This window comes from Amphiprion ocellaris, chromosome 5, assembly GCF_022539595.1.
Source record: "Amphiprion ocellaris isolate individual 3 ecotype Okinawa chromosome 5, ASM2253959v1, whole genome shotgun sequence".
Lineage (NCBI taxonomy): Eukaryota > Metazoa > Chordata > Actinopteri > Pomacentridae > Amphiprion > Amphiprion ocellaris.
Window position 1 is genome coordinate 1375110 of NC_072770.1, and position 21162 is coordinate 1396271.

Below are 21162 nucleotides of genomic sequence, written 5' to 3' on the forward strand. Positions count from 1 at the left end.
AGCTGCAAGGCGACAGTGCAGCCCTGAATTTAGCTTTTTAAAAAGTACAATGCAAATAGAGTAATAAAGAGTACAGATTCTATGTTTCAGCTTCAACAGATGAACGTTCCTGACCTCCTGCTGTTCTTCAGGTCGTGGACTCTCTGGACGTGTCTGCTCACGGCACCAGAGTTGGTCTGGTCCAGTACTCGAGTCGGGTCCGGACAGAGTTCCCTCTGAACATGTACCACACTGCAGATGAGATCAAAGCTGCTGTCATGAAGGTAACAGTCCTCTTTGTTTCCACACAAGGCAATTAGGATTTAAGTTCAGTTTTATAATTTAACACCAGAAACATTACAAGCTAGTGATGCACTTTAAAGTGAAGCTATTAAAAAAGTTAAGCCATTAAATTACCTAATAAAATGTAAAGCAGAAATGTACACTATTCATTTGAATGAGGAAGTGTGTCCAAATTTTAGACTGGTCGTCTATTTGTGTTTAGCTTCCAGAGTACAGGTGGCATATGTTTAAACGCAAAAAATTATATTGAATATTTTAAACTTCTGCACACACTGTATGGACACCTTGTAGACATAGATCCACATTTTGAGTTGAACATGGAAATTTACACCACATTTTCAGTCCTGATCAGCTCCATCGTTCACTCATAATGCTAGATATTGCTGCTGTCCATGTGTAGGTTGAATACATGGAGAAAGGTACGATGACAGGTCTGGCCCTAAAGCATATGCTGGAGAACAGCTTCTCAGAGGCCGAAGGTGCTCGTCCTTCCGGCCGCAACATCCCCCGAGTCGGACTGGTTTTCACAGATGGACGCTCCCAGGACGACATCACCGAGTACGCCAAGAAGGCTAAAGAAGCCGGTAAGACTCCACTCAACCGCAGTGACATCTAAAGCTTCATTTTATGATCCAGATAATGGAAGCTGAGTATCACCATGTATGTTTCTGTGCAGGCATCACCATGTATGCTGTGGGCGTAGGAAAAGCTGTGGAAGATGAGCTTCGTGTGATTGCATCAGAACCTTTGGAGAAACATTTCTATTACACCACTGACTTCACCGCCATCAGCACCATCGCTGAGAACCTCAAACTCAACGTCTGCCCAGGTACAACTCTAACTGGAAAAACACTGTTTGTTAAGATAATGTAATCTCTTTTATGTGTGACAGCATATTAACAGTTTATAGGAGCCATATTAAACATTTCACAAAGCTGGAAGTCTTTGACTGCAGACCACAGTAAAGGCAGGTGACAAATTAAAGGAAAAATGGAATAAATGAGTAAAGAAACACAGCAGATGCTTCTACAAAAGTGCACTGTATGGTACAATTAACATCCGATCATGCCCTCTGGCTTATATCCAAATCCTGAGCAGGCCTGGTTGATTCTGATGCTGTGTAAAAATGGCAAGAGGAAAATATCTTGCTGGGTTTGGGTCCACTTTTCCCGTTAAAGGTAAAGGTCACTGCAAATCAGTACAAAGTTATTCTGAATGATCACCTTTATGCTAAGATGGAGCATTTCTATGCTGATGGCGGTGGTCTCTCCAGAATGACATCAGGCGTGAAGAGTCACGGAAATGTTTTGATGAGTTTGAACATGGTGTAAATCTCACCACATCTCAAACCAGCTGGTATCTTTGGGAAATTTTGGAAAACACCAAATGAGAAAATGTCTTTCGTAAGAATCTCATCAATGGAGCTCAAGCGAACTGGAGAACCAATCATAGGGAATGTTGAATGGCTTGGCGGTTAGGACTGCTGGAAAGACAAACATCTCCATGTTGACCGTCCGGTTGATGGCGGCCTCGGTGGCAGTTCTGACACACATGGGACTCCATTTTGACAGGCGTTTCTTGTGCTTTTTCTTAACAAAACGGTACAAAAATCGACTTTATCAGTAGTTTCCAAGTATGGAAGGTTTTCTTTGTGTCTGGAATGTAGACAAATTGAGAAAAAAAAAGTGGGACGAAGCCATTAAGACACTGAAGTTTTCCCTTTAATATGTCACCCCCTTTAAGTAAAATTAATTGTTTGCAGATATTTTTACCAGGTGAGCCTAGTTTTTAATACAAAATCAGTTTAGCTTTCTCAAGTGCTCAATTTTACACCTTTGTCACTGCATGTCAGAAGAACATGGTGTGTATTTTATTCATTTACATGCACTGCATATGAGAGCAGAGGGTATTGGTTCATTTAAATGCAATTAAGAATTTGGATCAAAAACATACAATAGGCTTAAAAACTTGAAACGTGAAAAGGCACAGATCTGATGTTAATGAATCATACTCTCCAGGCTGATGTTTTTTTATCTAGCTTTTATTTAAATTTCTGAACTTAAAAGTAATTGTCCATTATCAGAATAGTTGCAAAAGATTTTGTTACTCATTTGGTAAATTCATAAAAGATGCAGTGTGACGCTAACAGTGGGGACAAGTCACTGTAATGATGTCGTGTTCTTTGGCGCCATCTACTGACAAACAAACAGTTGTGGAAAATGCACTAAAATATGAAGTAAACACAAAGCATAATATCAAAAATAGAATCCCATATAAACATACTGAAAAGGACAGTAATTTGTAGTTGTATCTTTTTAAGAGGTCCATGCATCATGTTTTTAGCCCATGTGCATTGAAATGAAAATCGCTTGCCTAGATTTCTATGAAATAAGGTAACAGAGTCATTGCCTTTACTGTAGAGGGGCTGATACTGCTGACTGTGGTGTGGAGTCATCAACCAAAAGCCCATTCTGAGCTAGAATAAGAAAGAATATTGAATAATGATGGAACCTTTTTTTTTCTTTGCAGAGGAGAGTCAGGGGGAGATCGAGGTGAAGGATCCTTGTGCCTGTGAGAGTCTGGTGGAGTTCCAGCAGGCCACCATGAGCAGCCTGGAGCAGATCACACAGAAACATATCCTTTACAAACAGACTGTTGTTTAGCTTCAGGTAAGGACCAGGGGTGGCCTGGTGTATGAGACCAGGAGACTCTGTTCCCTCATCACTTTCTGAGATTTAATTTTTTTTTTTCATTTGAATATTGTATAGACTAGAAACACTAAAAATAATGCAGTGATTCACCAGAAAAAGATTTTCTGTTTTCTAATCTTGTAAATCTCCTTTCAAACTTGCAAATAGTCCTGTTGTTACGTGATCACATGAGCAGTTCTTTGAGCTGACTGCCACCTTTAAGCACAATTAATTCAATATTTTTCACAGACCTGTGTAACGGAGAAGCTAGTTGAAACTAGCGGAAATGAAACAAGCTGTTTTCTCATTGTTTCCACTATTTGAACCCTCCTCTTATTTGCTTTAATGGCACTAACTGTTTACCTCAAAGTACCAAACTTTTAATATTTGACCGGCTGCATTTAATGAACATCTGTTGAAATTAACATCATGGACTTAGTTGGAAAAGCCAAACACTGCAACACAACTTCAGGCACATTTTACTTTTAAACCAAATGATACAGGACACACCAATGACTTGAGGGGTGCAATCTGTTGGACCTTAACATGTGGCAAACTGGAGCTAAAAAATAAAGCCAATGCAAAAGTCCTCAAATGTCCACTTGAGGCTGACTCCAAAGGGAGTCAATCCTCACAGACCCCTATGTTAAAATGTCCATTGTTTACATCCATCCATCCCATATCTCTTCACCACTTAATCCTCATCAGGGTCATGGGGGGCTGGAGTCTATCCCAGCTGACTGAGGGTGAAGGCAGGGGACACCTGGACAGGTAACAGTCTATCACAGGTTCACCTGGACAGGTAACAGTCTATCACAGGGCTACACATAGAGACAAACAATCACACTCACATTCACACCTACGGACAATTTAGAGTTACCAATTAACCTCAGCATGTTTGTGGACTGTGGGAGGAAGCTGGAGAACCTGGAGGAAACCCACACATGTACAGGAGAACATGGAGACTCCATGTAGGAAGATCCCAGGAAGGCCGGGACATGAACCAGAGATCTTCTAGCTGTGAGGTGAAACCACAAAGTCACTGTGCCCCCATTGTTTACAGCCTGGTACAAAAAAAATCTGTCTTATAGCTGTATTGCACGACCATATGGCAGGGTTCATTTATTTAAAACTCACCTCGTTAAATTTTAAGAAGGCTAAAACTTGTGCATTATTGAAACACCGTCGCTTTGAATCACAGGTGGGTCTTGACTTACGACACCATGACCCAGAGTCGTTTCCATGTTCACCTCAGCTCCACTCATGCTCCACCGCTTTGCTCAGTTTTGGATTAGCTGACACTGCCAAAATGGAGACAGCTGGAGCCACAACACTGAGCTTCAGAACTGCTCTTCAGGTAACCTATGGGTGATGGTAAGAAGGGTTTGTCTATCACAGGTGGTAAAAAAGGTGGTATTCACAGGCACTACCACCAATCTAACACTTAAGAGCATAAAATGATACAAAGACAGACAGCTAGATTGTTAATCTTAGTCATTTGAATGGTAATTACTGATCAACTAAAGTTTCGTTATCATGATATGCTTATCTTAAACCCTTGTGGGAGCCTCTACTTGTGTGTTAAAAACCCCCGGTCTAAAAGCATAGGCTATGGGTAAACGATGGCTGTAGCCACAGTGATGACCCATTGGTTTATTAACTAACATTCTGAAGCACTGTGTTTGGAATTTGACTTTTCTTATCTTGGTCTTTTAAGACCAAACATAGCCACTGAGGGATGGGTGTGTCTGAGAACTTGAAGACACTATGCATGACGTTACAGCTGCAACTGGTCAATTACAAGATAGCTCCAACAGATATCTTACCCGATGTTACTGTCTATTTTCTTCTAAATGGGACCATGATTTACTAAAAGAACATTATGCTGTACTGAAGAAGATATGAAACTAGTGCTGAAGATCATAAACTCATTAGAAAAATGTTAACTGAGGTAACAATTTAAGTAAGAAGTAGGCTCATTTTCTCATAGACTTCTTTACAATCAGACCAAAGGAGTCACCCCCTGCTGGCCATGAGAACAAAATGTAGATTTAACCTCCACATATGTGGACATCTTTTTACAAAAAAGAGCGTATTGTTGAGATTAATAATAACAAGAAAAGCACTCAGAGAGCACAGTACTCCGCTAAGGATGCTCAGTCATTGTATCATTTCTGACGGATGAAATCTTGAAAAAAGTCATGGCAGAAATCACGGCAGCATAGAATGTGGCCATTTAATATAGATGTACCCACAAACAACATGACCTTGCATTGACCACAGGCGTGTGTTCTGCATGTGTACTTTATGTACCAATACCAAATCACGTGAGCTAAACATGTAGCATGTGGTGGGAATTGATGGGACTCAGAAACACCCCCACAATTTAATCAGTTGTTCCTTGGATCATTTCTGATAGATAAGTCCTGATAAGTCCCAGCAGTGGATTTGTAGTAGGATCATAAACATGTGATCATCAGCAGGCAGCTGATGTAGTGTTCACTTGTTGTCATGGTTACAGTGACGCCGTGCCGCTATCTGGCAATAATACAGAAATCTTTAACAAATCTGTGGATCCAGACTATAAGCTGCATCACTGCCAAAATCTAATGAGGTGGTCCTTGTGTCATTTCTGACCTTCCCTGAAAAATTCATCCAAATCCGTCAGTCTGTTTTTGAGTAATGTTGCTGACAGACGTCCACCTTTTCTGTCCAGTCTACGCCCTCAGCTTGCATCCAGAGCCATTGTTTCTTGTCATTTCTCTCTGCTTAATCTCTCATTTGTTGTCTTGTCTTTCCTGTACTCAGCCTGCAGGATAAAGCAGGGATGTTGATGCATGTATGTTCACACAGTTACAGCCTTATGATTCCTTAATGCACTGCCCACTGGCCGGGATGACCGCCCGTCTGGAGCAGCTGGAAAACCAGCTTCTTTCCAGGAAGTGATCTGGTCATCGTGATGAGCAAATGGGACAGCACAGAGGGAAAAACGCAGGATAAGGAAAAGGATGGCACATCCTGACAAAATCATTGAAGGGGGAACTGAAAAACCCTTCCCATCAACACACAAAATCAAAAAAAATGTCCTCTCACGAAACCTTTGTAGCCTTCAGTACCTCTGTTGCTCTTCTTGCTCATATGAGTGTAAGAATTATTGGAAAGTTTGTGATATAGAATCGAATTTGTGGCACAGTTGTAAATTACATAATTATGTACACTTTATTCTGCAAAAAGAAGAAAAAAACAACACCACATACACTTTCTCATCATTTCTAGCATATTGAATGACTCAATGCAAAAGTACAACACACATGATGAATGCAGTCAAGATATTATTCAACATTTGTCACTGACCTCAGTGTAACTTATATTAATGCACTTCATCTGTGCACACAGAGGATCACAGGCATGTTGGCTAGAAGCTAGAAGTAATCAATGTAGATATAAGCACAAAACATTATTCATCTTTCAGTGTTCATTCATAGTCACACACCATCCATCTGTTTCTTTTAGTGCTCTATTTATACTTGATCTGTTTTGTACGGTTTGTTAAATATGATGTATTTATAGCTTATTGATCTGTCTTTTTTTTTTTCTTGTTTTTTACCAACTGTAGAATAGAAGACAAAAAAGTCGAAAGTGGGAGGACAGGAGTTATAAAATGAAGTGTTATTACCACTCCCAGTACTAAAGTGGCTCGGCTCATTTTGAGATAACATCATCACTCAGTAGCCTGCAGACTCTCGGTTTTAATCTACTCCAGTCCGGCTTTGAAATAGGTTAGAATTTGTAATTTTTTTTAAAAAGGGAATTTAAAGTTTCAAGCATCACTCTTTACTAAAGCTGTGGTCTGTTGTGGATAGAGGAAGATAAGGAGGTATTATAGGAAGTAGAACACGGTATATTACCATGAATAAATATGGCTTTTTGTTCAGCAGCTTTGCTCTGCACTGTCTAGATTAGACCACAGGGTGCACTTCACCTGTTCATGTTAGTTTACATACAGTACAGATCATGTCACCTGCATTTCTTCATTCTTGCTGCAGAGTGTGCTGCCCATCGGTGCATGTCAACAGGAGCAACACCAATATTCAACTCAAACGACTGACTTCTTACATTTAATACAGTCCCTCCATCACTCAGTTGTTATCATCAGGCTGTTTGTAAATTCATACTACTGCCTCAGCTATGATAGTGCAGGATGTCTTCTCTCTTATAGTTTTATAAAAAAAAATATTAAAAGACCACCACAAATTTATAGCCCTTTATATTTGAATGCCTGTATGTTTTTGTATATTTTCTAATAGCTTTACATTTTTTGTATTTTTTTAATGAATCTCTGTATTAGAGCACAGAAGCAATAAAGGAGTGAACTTTTCACCTCTGACTTTTCATTTTTTAACCTCAACTCTTCAGATTTTATTCTTCTTGTTTTATTTGTGCCCTTGCTGTGTTTGTAAGTACAAAACAAAATACACACTACCGGTCAATAGTTTGGGGTCATCCAGATAATTCCATGTTTTCCATGAAAATTCCCACTTTTATCCATGTGCTAACATAACTGCACAAGGGTTTTCTAATCATCAAGGAGCCTTTCAACACCATTAGCTAACACAATGTAGCATTAGAACACAGGAGTGATGGTTGCTGGAAATGTTCCTCTGTACCTCTATGGAGATATTCCATTAAAAATCAGCTGTTTCCAGCTACAATAGTCATTTACCACATTAACAATGACTACACTGGATTTATCATTCATTTAATGTTACCTTCATGGAAAAACTTCTCTTTCAAAAATAAAGACATTTCTAAGTGACCCCAAACATTTGACCAGTGGTGTATATTTCCTGTATTAAACAACAGCAGTGCAGGAGCTACTTTTAATTAAGGTTGGATGGTATGAAGGTGCTACAGTTTACAGAATCTACTGCAGCTGATTTCTATCAAAGTGATCCAGAGGCGACCTTGAGCAGTGGAAACAACACTGAAGGATGAGTGAAAATGTAAACAGAACGGATACTGTTTTTAATCCTGTTTAATCCTGTAAGACCCAAATATAGAATAAAAATGGAAAAAAATTATTTATTTATATGTATATATATATATATATATATATATATATATACACACACACATATATATATATATATATATATATATATATATATATATATATATATATATATATATATATATATATATATATATATAATTAGATAGATAGAGAGATAGATAGATAGATATAACACACACACACACACACACATATATATATTATACAACACAAAATACAACACAAAAACAAAAGTTTCCAACTTCTGAATGAAAGTAAGCAGTAACCTGATGTACTCTGACCCTTTATATCAATCAATTAGTTACAATGAGCATAAAAACAAACAACAAACAGAATGACTGTAAAGCCTGAGGCCTGCCGACACTCATTATCAGAGTTTATCTCATAACAAACACTATGAAACTCTTCATTTATTTGTGTTTTAATAATATACTGGCTTTAATTACATTTTAAATCCTGTATGATTTAGATTCCTTTAAATCTTCATCTCGATCGTTCCATAAATTGATCCCTTTTACAGAAATCCAACGTTCATTAATTTCATCCTAAATCTTGGATTTATGAAGATCTCTGTTGCTTTAAGTTCTACTGACTTTCTCTTTTTGTAAATCTGTTCTGGACATTGTCTGGTAGAGTTTCTTTATGAGCTTTATACATAGTTTGCAGAATACTGTAATCTACTATGTGGTGAAATTCAACAGTTTTAACTGAAGGAATAATGGGTTTGTAGAATCTCTGTATTTTTTTCGACTGATTATTCTTATGGCTCTTCTCCATAAAATGAGAAGTGACTGGATGTTTGTCTTACTGGTGTTTCCTTAAACTTCAGTGGAAACTATCACAAAGCAAAGAAGTGTTACCATGAAAAAAAATCTATAAGATATCAGTGGCAGCGAGGGTGACAGAAAATAAACTTAAAAAATGGGGGGAAGCTGGATCATTCAAAAGCTATAGAATGTTTAAAAAAAATTGATTATCAGAAAAATAAATACATTTTTTAGCTTATTTTTAAAATAGTGAAACAGGTCCCAGGTTTACTGGGAAGCTATTTCATTAACTGGGTGAAGCCGGTGGAAGCCGATTCGCTGAGAGGTTTTTTTTTTTCATTTTTTCCTTTATTTTTCCACCTGAATTGAATATTGGAGAGAGAATGGTGTGAAAATGTACTCCCACAGTTTGTCCCACACATCTAGAACCCAGAAACTTTACTCAACTTTTCTTAGAACTATAATGATGCTAATTTGCAAACTTCGCTCTTTGAAGTTTCATTTGAACAACAAGTACCTCACTGACGACACTTTACTCTCGATAGATCAACGGTGACTTCTGTTTTTTAAATGGTATACAGATTTACATATAATTGAAACACAAAGGAACAGAACTTATTCCTTGTGGGCAGCTGTTTGAAGAGCAGCTCTGTGGGGAATCACTGCTGCATCATTACTGACCTTCAACACATTCTCTCAGCAGACTGTGATGCAACATGTTTGTTCCACAAGTTCCTTTGAACAAACACAACACAAGAAAAGTTCTACTGAAGTTAATGACATCTGGGAAATAAAACCCTTTTTTTAATCCTTATTGGTAATCATGTTCTATGACAAATTCCTCACTCTGAACAGAATCCATACACTACTGTTCAAAAGTTTGAGGTCACTTAGAAATGTCCTTATTTATGAAAGAAAAGCAGTTTTTTTCAATGAAGATAACATTAAATGAATGATAAATCAGTGTATACATTGTTAATGTGGTAAATGACTATTGTACCTGGAAACGGCTGATTTTTAATGGAATATCTCCATAGGGGTACAGAGGAACATTTCCAGCAACCATCACTCCTGTGTTCTAATGCTACATTGTGTTAGCTAATGGTGTTGAAAGGCTCATTGATGATTAGAAAACCCTTGTGCAGTTATGTTAGCACATGGATAAAAGTGGGAGTTTTCATGGAAAACATGGAATTATCTGGATGAACCCAAACTTTTGAACGGTCGTGTATTTTATCAGATTTCATTTGTTTAATATCCAGAATCCCAGGTTGACATTTAAGTTATGGCAGCAAATTAAAACTCTTTTTGTTCGGATTTAACTGTGAATTCTTGTTTTCATCTGTGTATTTGCTTTATGACTGACAGATTGTGACATTTAGTCTGTTAGTTCGTTTTCAGTTTATAAAGATTTCAAGCAAAAAGACAGTGAATCCTCACACTGAAGAATAAAACTAGAAAATCCTGCCAAAAATAGTAATTTAAAGAGTAATCAATCAGAAAAATGTCCCAAAGAATTGTCTCTTGTTCAAATAATTGAAGATTAAGAATTGAGAATAAAAATAGATTGATTTTGATGAAGTGTGTTAGTTGAGGTTCCTGAAGGACATTCATTTTTCATTCTAATTGTCAGAAATATCAGGAAAATATAGAGACTCTTGTCAGGTAAGGAAAGACAGACTCTTCTTGGGTCAGTCATGCTCACTGCTGTAAGTAATCAACTCCCAGAGCCAGAAAAAGCCCTGAACACTGAGAAAACATAGAAATAAAAATCAAGTTCATTATTAGTATTTCTCCTTAGGATAAAAAAAAAAAAAAACAACAAAAAAAACATTGTTGGGCAATAAATTAGCAATAAATGTCCCTCCTCTATTAATATTTCCATGACGTAGATCTTTTCAATGGCTTGAAATATCTACTTTCTGGCTGCTCTTAATGGCTTTGATATTCCAGATCTATTTCCTGTTTATAGTTTAGAAAGTCCTCTTACAAGTTGAAATCAAATTTTGCCTGTTTTGGTATTTTATTCAACTATTTGTTTCTGTCTGAAAACATATGCAGCACTTTGGTCAGCTCAGGTTGTTTTAAATGATCATCAAACACATTTGATTTGATCTGAACCAAATTCTGACCAAATATTCAATCAGTCAACTAGTACTTGAATTTATGAATATAGATTTTAATGTGAACATTGATTTGACAGACTGAGGATGAAAGCAGAGAATTGAAGATGTGTTTTTTTTCTCCTTTACAGTGAAGAGATGCAGGAAGTTCAAAGAAAAGTTTTCATCAAATGATGATGGAGGAATCATTTCAAAGCGCTTGTTTCATCAATGAGTCTATGAATGGGACAAACCCATCACCTCTGGGGGGTTTCAGCTAAAAGAGAAACGGTCATGGCTGATTAACAATCAAACTGGTGAACACTGAGAGAATCAGGCTCTTTAACTATCAGCACTTTATGGGTAGCATGATAGCACCTTAGGAGTGGTTTAACCAAGCCAGAACTTATTTATCATCATATTTGTTTTCCGATATTGTTTTTATCCGTCTGTAACTCCGTATGTTTTTCTTTTATGTTTGAGACAACGGATGGAAATTAGCCTTGAGCTAAATCCGTCTTATTTCCTGCCACCTTGTTTAAACTTATGAGTTTGTACGTTTATTAATATGCACTGTCCTGTCCAAATAAATAAAGAAATGAAAATGAAATCAGCACAAGCAAACTCTGAAAAGCTTGTTAGTTTTCATGAAGTGGTTTCATACTAAAAGCTAATAAGAGTGCAAACCAGTCACACAAATGAGCAAACAGTCTGATCTCCATGTGGACTAGCAGCTGCCCAAAGAACCTGAAGAGAATATTATTGTTGTTCACGTCAGTGACCTTCATCGGCTGTTCTCCTCTGAGGACACAGCAGCTTGTTTACCATTTAAAGTTCATCATCATCATGGACTCTAGCTTCTTGTAATTGTAGATTTGTTTAATGACAGCGATAAGAAACTCTCTCAGAGGCCTGTCTAATAGATCCCTGATGCTGGATCCGTGCTCTCCATAACAAGCTGCCCCAGAGTGACTGACCTTTACAGCCGGAGCCTCAGGAGGCTGACGAGGCGGCTGCAGCAACACTCGCTTCCTGATCACACAGAGGATTAGTGAAAATGTCAGGATGTCCCGAAAGACACTCAAAGTCTCACTAAGAGTAAGTTTACTCAAACAGTGTTGTAGGAAGTGTGAGGTTGAAAATCAAGAGAGAGAAAAGTTAAAGCAAAATGCTGGTGATGTTGGTCAGAACAAAATATTTTAAGATTCCAGCTTTAGTCACAAAATGTGCAGTATTATTCCAGTCATATCCAGTTTTGTTGTTATTAACAGTTCTTCTCAGAGCAGACATGAGAAATCTGAGAATGAAACTGCAACATTTTTCACTATGGAGCCCTGAAACAGCAGATCTGTAGCTGATGAGGCAGAATCACTTCTAGGGCTGAACGTACACTGGTCAAAAGTTTTCAGTCATCCAGATAATTCCATGTTCTCCATGAAAACTCCTACTTTTATCCATGTGCTAACAGAACTGCACAAGGGTTTTCTAATCATCAATGAGTCTTTCAACACCATTAGCTAACACAATGTAGCATTAGAACACAGGAGTGATGGTTGCTGGAAATGTTCCTCTGTACCTCTATGGAGATATTCCATTAAAAATCAGCTGTTTCCAGCTACAATAATCATTTACCACATTAACAATGTCTACACTGGATTTATCATTCATTTAATGTTGTATTCATTGAAAAAAAAAGCTTTTCTTTCAAAAATAAGGACATTTCAAACACTGCTTACAATGCTATTTTGAGGTTTATTACGAATGAAAAGTGTTGATGCACCACTGAGTTCTACTCTCAGGTGGGATGGCTGCTTTAGCCACCAGAAGTTTCCATCATTGGTAGACTTTCATATACAAGGCAATACTTAGACTACTGTCCTCCTACATTTGTTCTCTAACTGCACAGAAAAGTTCTGATCTTCACTCTCTCCGTTCACAAGATCATTTGTTGCTTTCTGTTCCATATGTTTGTACTGAACTGGGTAAAAAGGCTTTTGTTTTTTCTGCACCTTCTGCCTGGAATATGTTGCAGAAAGACTGGAAACTAACCGAGTTAATATCATTGAGTGCTTTTAAATCTAAACTGCAAGTTCTTGAGGCCGACTCCACGAGATGCACTTATTTTTCATAACTTGCTTGTAAATGCAATTTTTGTTTTTTTTCTTTTTTTAAAATTTATCTATTTATTTTTTTTTGCTTTGTTTTAATAATATTTTAACTGTGTAATTTTATAACTGTGTTTTGTATTTGATGCTGCCTGTCCTGGCCAGGAATCTCTTGCAAAAGAGGCTGCTAAACTTGATGGGATTTAATAAAGGTTAAATAAAAAATATATATTTCTAAATGTAATATTAAATGTTTTCTTTAAAACATTATTAGAACTTGTTGGTAATTTTAGTCAACGTTGTGGGAAAACTTTCTGCTTGCTGGGCAGAATGTCCAAGTACAAGCAGATGGATTTTGTAATCAGCATGTTTTTCGGGCCTTTCTGACCCTCAGGAGTTTTTAAGTTGTTGGTGGTGGTGGACTGGTGATTCTAGACCTGCAAGTTTTATGTCCCTTTGACATTTTAAAATGCAGTTCTGACTGCTCCTTCCTTCATTTAGGAAGGGCCCTGAAATAGCAGCCAAGATGGCTACTGAGTGGTGACACTTGGCTATAAAAACTTTTATCGCATTCATCAGTACTTTCTAAAGACAGCTACAGTATGTGCTGAAAGTAAAAACACAAAGAAAGGGCTGTGGAGAGTAGAGTCAGTGTTTTTCTGAGTGGCAATATTATCTAACAAACTGTTGTAGAAGGCTGTAATCAGTTTTACATTAAGTAACCGTTTAAGTAAATTACAATTCTGTCACTGTAAAAATACAGTCAAATACTGGCAACCACATCTGCCAGCATTTTACTCATTTTCCAAGTAAATCTGTTACAGTGTACTGATAAAAACATGAACACATGCAGGTTTAGCACCGCTGAAAAGTTTGGGGTCACTTTGAAATGTCATTATTTCTGAAAGAAAAGCATTTTTTTTCAATGAAGTTAACATTAAATGAATGATAAATGCAGTGTAGACATTGTTAATGTGGTAAATGACTATTGTAGCTGGAAACAGTTGATTTTTAATGGAATATCTCCATAGGGGTACAGAGGAACATTTCCAGCAACCATCACTCCTGTGTTCTAATGCTACATTGTGTTAGCTAATGGTGTTGAAAGGCTCATTGATGATTAGAAAACCCTTGTACAGTTATGTTAGCACATGGAGAAAAGTGGGAGTTTTCATGGAAAACATGGAATTGTCTGGGTGACCCCAAACTTTTGAACAATAGTGTACATACATGTGCATACATACAGTACACACACACACACTCCTACATCCTTGGAGAATCCTTGGCCAGTGAGCCATATAAAGCCTGATGTAATGTTCGTGTCGGAGTCTGGATGCATCGGCTAAGGTGAGCACTGTTCAGTCATGTGACCTGAGATATGTAAAAGCAGAAATTGTGACGTTTTCAAACAAACTGTTCCATCAGATCATTCTTGTTGTTTTAATGGCTTTAAGGTGTTCTGTGGTGTTTCAGGTTGTGTTTTATGGGGGTATTTTCTTGCTCTATGCTAAACATGATTCCTCTTTTCTTTTCTTTCTACTTCTAATTCCTTCATTCAGATTTCCACACCACAATGTGGAGTCTGGATGAAGCATTCTACATGTATGATAGATAGCAGAAACAATAAGACTGATTCAACAATCTGAAGTGTCACAATTATAATGATATTTAAAACACTGATCATCTAATTTTATGAATATTGTCTGGACAAATGTAATTATCAATGCTGCCATTTTTAATCAGTAGCAAGAGAAGTGACTGTCTGAGCTTATCTGTTCTGTTTGTTCCCACATGTTAGCTGCTAAATTTTACATAAATTCTATGTAACAAGATATTGATTTTTATCTTTCAGGCTGATGCCGTGATCCTGGACCTGAGGTGAGAACTTCTTTGTCTTACTCTCAGAAAGATGTAAATGTTCACACTTTTTAGCACAACAATGGTCAGATTAAATATCTCAAACACTACCATTGAAAAGTTTGGGCTCACTTAGAAATGTCCTTGTTTTTGAAAGAAAAGCAGTTTTTTTTCAATGAAGATACCATTAAATGAATGATAACTCCAGTGCAGACATTGTTAATGTGGTAAATGACTATTGTAGCTGGAAACAGCTGATTTTTAATGAAATATCTCCATAGAGGTACAGAGGAACATTTCCAGCAACCATCACTCCTGTGTTCTAATGCTACATTGTGTTAGCTAATGGTGTTGAAAGGCTTATTGATGATTAGAAAACCCTTGTGCAGTTATGTTAGCACATGGATAAAAGTGGGAGTTTTCAAGGAAAACATGGAATTATCTGGGTGACCCCAAACTGTTGAACTGTACTGTATGTTCTTGCAAATGTAATCCTAGCCATCTTGTTCTTTAAGCTGCTGTCACTCTAGACCTGTACTTATTGATATTTTGAATGGTCTGTGAACTGACCATCTCATTGATTTTGCATATTTTTCTCGATTTTACATTTAATTTGTGGTGTAGTTGACTGCTGGTCTCTCTGGGTGTGCTTGTACAACCCTCTGTTGTCAGTCACAAATCCTCATTTTTTTCACTTTTTGACAATATATCCAACTATGGAGTGTAGGACATTGAGCTTCTTTGTTTCTTTTTAGACATCTAGAGCAGCCTTGAGTTGTCTTTGCCTTATATGCTGCATTTAACCAATCAGTTCCAAGAGAATTTACAGTGGATGTAGACTATTGTAGCTGGAAACGGCTGATTTTTAATGGACTATCTCCATAGGGGTACAGAGGAACATTTCCAGCAACCATCACTCCTGTGTTCTAATGCTACATTGTGTTAGCTAATGGTGTTGAAAGGCTCATTGATGATTAGAAAACCCTTGTACAGTTATGTTAGCACATGGAGAAAAGTGGGAGTTTTCATGGAAAACATGGGATTGTCTGGATGACCCCGAACTTTTGAACAGTAGTGTAAATACAAATTATTTATCATAAAAAACGATCATGGTGCAATTTAAAGTGTATATCTAATCACACTTTAAACTCTTTAAACTGTCTAGTCATGCTCTAATGGAATCTAATAGTGTGTCGTGTCAGCCTGAGGTGTGAAACAGATTTTAACAGTTAACAGTTTTTTTAAAATGTGCAATGCTTCTGCACAACATACAGTTTTGAACATGTTTTCTTCTGTGGTAGTTTTTCAGCCTGTAAGACATGAACGTGTCATCTGCCAATGTGACCATGGTTATAGAGTACCGGGATTCCTTCTCCAAAGCTGTGGCCAAGAATGTGATCGTTGTGGTTCTCGGCATCTCCATCAACTACATCAATGCTGCACTCATTCAAACCTTTCGCAAGCACCAGGTCTGACACTCCTTTATTTGCATGAGATGACTTTACCTATATTCACTCCTGAAATTTGCTAGAAACAAATGTGAAAATTATTAATTAGGTGTCGTTTAAATATGAATACATTTAGTTTATGTTTACCCATTCCAAAGTTTCCATTTGAGGACTGAACTGAGAAAATATGGGATTCTCCTGGATAATATCACAGGTTTATCTATTAAAAAAATAGTTGGGTTTTTTTAGATTCTTCATATTGCCTCTAAGGGCCTTCACAGTGACTTGGTGGTTAGCACCATCACCATGCAGCTAGAAGATCCCCAGTTCACGTTCCAGCCACCCTGGGATCTTCCTGCATGGAGTCTCCATGTTCTCCTGTACATGTGTGGGTTTTCTCCAGGTTCTCCAGCTTCCTCCCACAGTCCACAAACATGCTGAGGTTAACTGGTGATTCTAAATTGTCTGTAGGTGTGAATGTGAGTGTGATTGTTTGTCTCTATATGTAGCCCTGTGATAGACTGTTACCTGTCCAGGTGAACCTGTGATAGACTGTTACCTGTCCAGGTGAACCTGTGATAGACTGTTACCTGTCCAGGTGAACCTGTGATAGACTGTTACCTGTCCAGGTGAACCTGTGATAGACTGTTACCTGTCCAGGTGAACCTGTGATAGACTGTTACCTGTCCAGGTGAACCTTCACCCTCAGTCAGCTGGGATAGACTCCAGCCCCCCATGACCCTGATGAGGATTAAGCTAATAGATAATGCAAGGATGTTGCCTTTAACTTTGTGAAAGGTGGACATTTCTAAATACTAATCTACCCACCAGCCTTGTCATCATTGTCATGGAAAGGAGGCCAGTGGACTGAAAAATTATATATCATTTTCAGACTGTTATTGTGCATAGTTTCCTGTTTTGTTAGATTACAGATATTATCTAGTAAATGCACACAAAAAAAACTTAATTTATACACTGATCACACTGATTGACTGAAAAGAGAAACAGGCTAAAACTGTAAATAATGTCCACACCAAAAATCTGTTATGTGCTTTTATGATGTGTGGTCATAGCTTACATACAGTATTTAAATCAGCAAAGAAAAATCTTCATTCTACAAATATTTTCCCTTAATTTAAAGAAACAGTTTGTATGTTGCGGATTGAGAAGTACTTATTTTTTTAAAACTGTTATTTTATTAAATTTTCTTGTTTTGTTAAATTATGGATCACATCTCTTTCTGAATGTTTTTGAACGTTTTTTCTGGCAGACTTTTGCTTTTAAAAGTGTAAAGAGGCTTTTCTTAATTCTTAATAATTTGTACTAAAGCTTTAAATGAAGAGTTTCATGTTGATCCAAACTGTTCAAGTTCTCCAGCTGTCTAATTGCAGAACTGCCTTTGAAAGATTAGCGTGGCTTTTATCTTCAGAGAAAGGGCTCATCTCATTTCACAAAGATGTTACAGAGTTCCTCACTTACAAAACATGTTTGGGTTATTATTCAACATCATCATTTAGAACAGACCAATGAGTGCACTTCCCTCCTTTGTGTCTTTCTTTCCACCCTCTAGATCTTCTACATGAATCCACGATACATCCTTTTCGTCCACCTGGTGATCAACGATATGATCCAGGTGACGCTGACCGTCTTACTGTTCATCATCAGCTACACCCTCTACAAAATACATGTCTCTGTCTGCTGCTCCATCATCCTGATTGCACTCTTCACCACTGAGAACACCCCTCTGAACCTGGCTTGCATGGCCGTGGAGTGCTACGTCGCCATCTGCATCCCCCTTCGCCACAGTCAGATCTGCACCGTCAAAAGAGTGCTACTGTTGATTGGTTTAATTTGGGCGACCACCGTCTTGTCCATCCTTCCTGATCTTTTCGTCACGTTGGCCACAGAGCCCCTGGAGTACTTCAGTTCCTACGTGTTCTGCCTCAGGGAAACTGCTTTTCCAAATCCCCACATCACCAAGAAGAGGGACATTACATACGTTGTGTATCTGGTCATAGTTTGGTTTGTTATATTTTACACATACTTCAAAATTGTGTTCACCGCAAAAACAGCAAGCGGGGATGCTAAGAAAGCCCGAAACACAATCCTCCTCCATGGCTTTCAGGTTTTATTGTGTATGACAGCTTATACAGTACCCTTCGTGTTAAAAGCAGTGAAGCAATGGTTCCCAAAGAATTATTCAGATGTCTTATTTGCTTCTTATATCACTGTCCAGGTACTGCCACGATCAATCAGCCCGATCATCTATGGCATAAGAGACAAAACTTATAGGAAGTACCTGAAAAGGCACATGTTCTGTAAAGTAAGGTCACATCAGTTTTGACATTTTAAGCTAGATATCTTTTTTTGCCTCACATCTAAAAAAAATTCTCTCATTTTTTTGTTGTTTGTTTTTACATTGGGGAGAAATTGTGGCAAATAACAATAACTAATAATCTGTGAAGGTCAGGGCTGGGTTTTAGATTCCAACACTTACAATAATGTGTCTGTAGCACTTTACTGTACAATTAGCAATTATTAAAGGTTTCATTTGCTAAAAAATCATTAAAAAATATGTTTTATATAAAATGGGAAAGTATGAAGAAGTTCTTTAGTGCTTTTCCTGTAATCTCCTGCAACTAAGTCTACCTAAGCTTCACCAGTCTGAATTTTATCTAGTTTGTAGGTGGACACCAACTTTCAGGGCTTCTTGGTTGTCAGGAGAGTCATTCAGAATGAGCAGCTTTCTCAGTCCACCAGGTTCATTTACTTGCTAGAACTACTTCTGCTAACTAGATAATGGTTCAGTTCTGAACAAAGCACACAAATTCTTCTGTTATCAGCTGCAGCAAGTGCACACTTCGAAGTGGTCTTTAACTTGAACATGCACATCTGGATCCTTTTATGTCCAACAAAGAGACCTCCAGGAATGCATAAATGTAAGCACTCTCTTCACTTTGCTTTTCTTTTGCTCTGAAAATGCAAAGACACCAGCACACTAGCCATACTGCAGGAGGTCGGAAAGTCCACAAAAAAAAACGTGCTGCAATACTCACATTTACTCCGAAACATGTATGAAACATTTAGTGTTTGCTTACACCATAACTCTCAAAACATACCCTCCTCATACTCATGCTGACAACATTTCACACATTCATGTTCTAGCAGTGGTGGTCAGCACCGTCCCCTCACAGCTAGAAGATCCCCGGTTCGTGTCCCGGCCTGGGCCCGGGATCTTCCTGCATGGAACTTCCATGTTCTCCTGTGCATGTGTGGGTTTTCTCCAGGTTCTCCAGCTTCCTCCCACAGTCCACAAACATGCTGAGGTTAACTGGTGATTCTAAATTGTCTGTAGGTGTGAATGTGAGTGTGATTGTTTGTCTCTATGTGTAGCCCTGTGATAGACTGTTACCTGTCCAGGTGAACCTGTGATAGACTGTTACCTGTCCAGGTGAACCTGTGATAGACTGTTACCTGTCCAGGTGAACCTGTGATAGACTGTTACCTGTCCAGGTGAACCTGTGATAGACTGTTACCTGTCCAGGTGTCTCCTGCCTTCACCCTCAGTCAGCTGGGATAGACTCCAGCCCCCCATGACCCTGATGAGGACTGAGCGGTGTGCAGATAATGGATGGATGGATGGATGGATGGATGGATGGATGGATGGATGGATGGATGGATGGATGGATGGATGTTCCAGCATGCCACCACAGTGTTGGACACACAGTCCCCTGTAGGACCCCGTACTGCAGACCACAGTAATATTGGTAATATCGATACCAGCGCACCAGACAAACAATCAAACAAGCTCAGCAGCTACATCATAAATCATGGTGGTGGAAAATATAATTCTAATTTCTTCTGTGGCTCTGTCAGTCTGTTCCTGCCTGATTTGTACTGATGTGTAAAATGAGCTGTTCAGCTGTTGGACATTCCTCAACCAACACTGAGGAAAGAGGAGGCAGAGAAGGAGTCTGACTGAGACACATCTGATGATCAGACTGCAGGGAGATACTGAACCAGTGAGACAATCACAAAGACTAGTCCTGTAGCAGGGCTACAAAATTAAATATCCATGATTCACAATCATGATTTTTAGTTTGTATCACTATACAAAAATGACTGACTTTGGTCTTTAAATTTTAAAAATGAGCTCTGCTCTTAAAAGATGTAACGCACTTATCTGCACTGTTTTCTTCACTCATAGAAAACAACACGTGGATAAAATCAATCGCTTTCATCTTGGACTAATCTGAAATGAGGACACTTTATCTCACTCTTTTCAAAGTAATTTTGTTCACACACCTGTCTGAGCACCAGTGAGCACCATTGGTCTGCACTGTGAGGCGTTTAGGGAACATCAGTAAATGTAGTGTTTGTTGATGAGCAAATGTTCAGCTAGTGACGTGTTTCACTCCTAACCAGGTAGGAGTGACCAACTGATAATGTCTCATACCAGTGTGACGACTGAAAAAGTTAGTCTGGAGTATCGGTATCAGTGACACTGGCCCTCTGTTTACTTGTTAATCAGTTCGATACCAAATCTTACAGTATCACATGCCACTACTTTCCACTCCATTCTCACTTCCCACTCCTCCAAGACAATCTAAAAAAGAGAAATAAAAAACACTTAAATCGCCAACAATTATAAAAACATTTGGCATCAAGGGAAAAGAACACACAACAGAAAAACACAGAACTAAAAAGCTGCTGTAACAGGCTGCCACATCACCGGGGCCCTGGTTTTCTTTCAAACTCGGAAAAAACGTGTTCATCAACTATCCCTTTAAAATCCACGTGACGACATGAATACACACACACACACACACACACACAC

The 21162-nt window shown here is 38.2% G+C and overlaps 2 protein-coding genes across 6 annotated transcripts in view; both read left to right on the forward strand.

The window, feature by feature from the left end:
- Positions 1 to 7352, forward strand: part of matn4 (matrilin 4) — a 40644-nt gene extending 33292 nt beyond the window's left edge. For all 5 annotated transcript variants that reach the window (XM_055010776.1, XM_055010779.1, XM_055010778.1 and 2 more), the window contains 5 exons: positions 132 to 263; positions 683 to 866; positions 959 to 1111; positions 2812 to 2914; positions 5858 to 7352. In XM_055010776.1, coding sequence (XP_054866751.1) covers positions 132 to 263; positions 683 to 866; positions 959 to 1111; positions 2812 to 2914; positions 5858 to 5918 — 633 coding nt within the window. In that variant the 3' untranslated portion in view covers positions 5919 to 7352. The remainder of the gene's footprint in view (positions 1 to 131; positions 264 to 682; positions 867 to 958; positions 1112 to 2811; positions 2915 to 5857) is intronic.
- Positions 7353 to 14799: 7447 nt separating this feature from the next.
- On the forward strand, positions 14800 to 18861 carry LOC111568426 (odorant receptor 131-2-like). The gene is made up of 3 exons (XM_035948068.2): positions 14800 to 14898; positions 16179 to 16346; positions 17896 to 18861. Exons 2-3 carry the CDS (start codon positions 16197 to 16199, stop codon positions 18667 to 18669), a joined length of 924 nt encoding a protein of 307 aa, XP_035803961.2. The 5' UTR covers positions 14800 to 14898; positions 16179 to 16196; the 3' UTR covers positions 18670 to 18861.
- The last annotated feature ends 2301 nt before the right edge of the window (positions 18862 to 21162 follow it).

Coding starts and splice junctions, on each gene's coding strand:
- LOC111568426 (XM_035948068.2), top strand. CDS start 16,197: ATGAACGTGTCATCTGCCAATGTGACCATGGTTATAGAGTACCGGGAT. Junction 16,347..17,895: donor AAACCTTTCGCAAGCACCAG/GTCTGACACTCC, acceptor TCCACCCTCTAG/ATCTTCTACATGAATCCACG.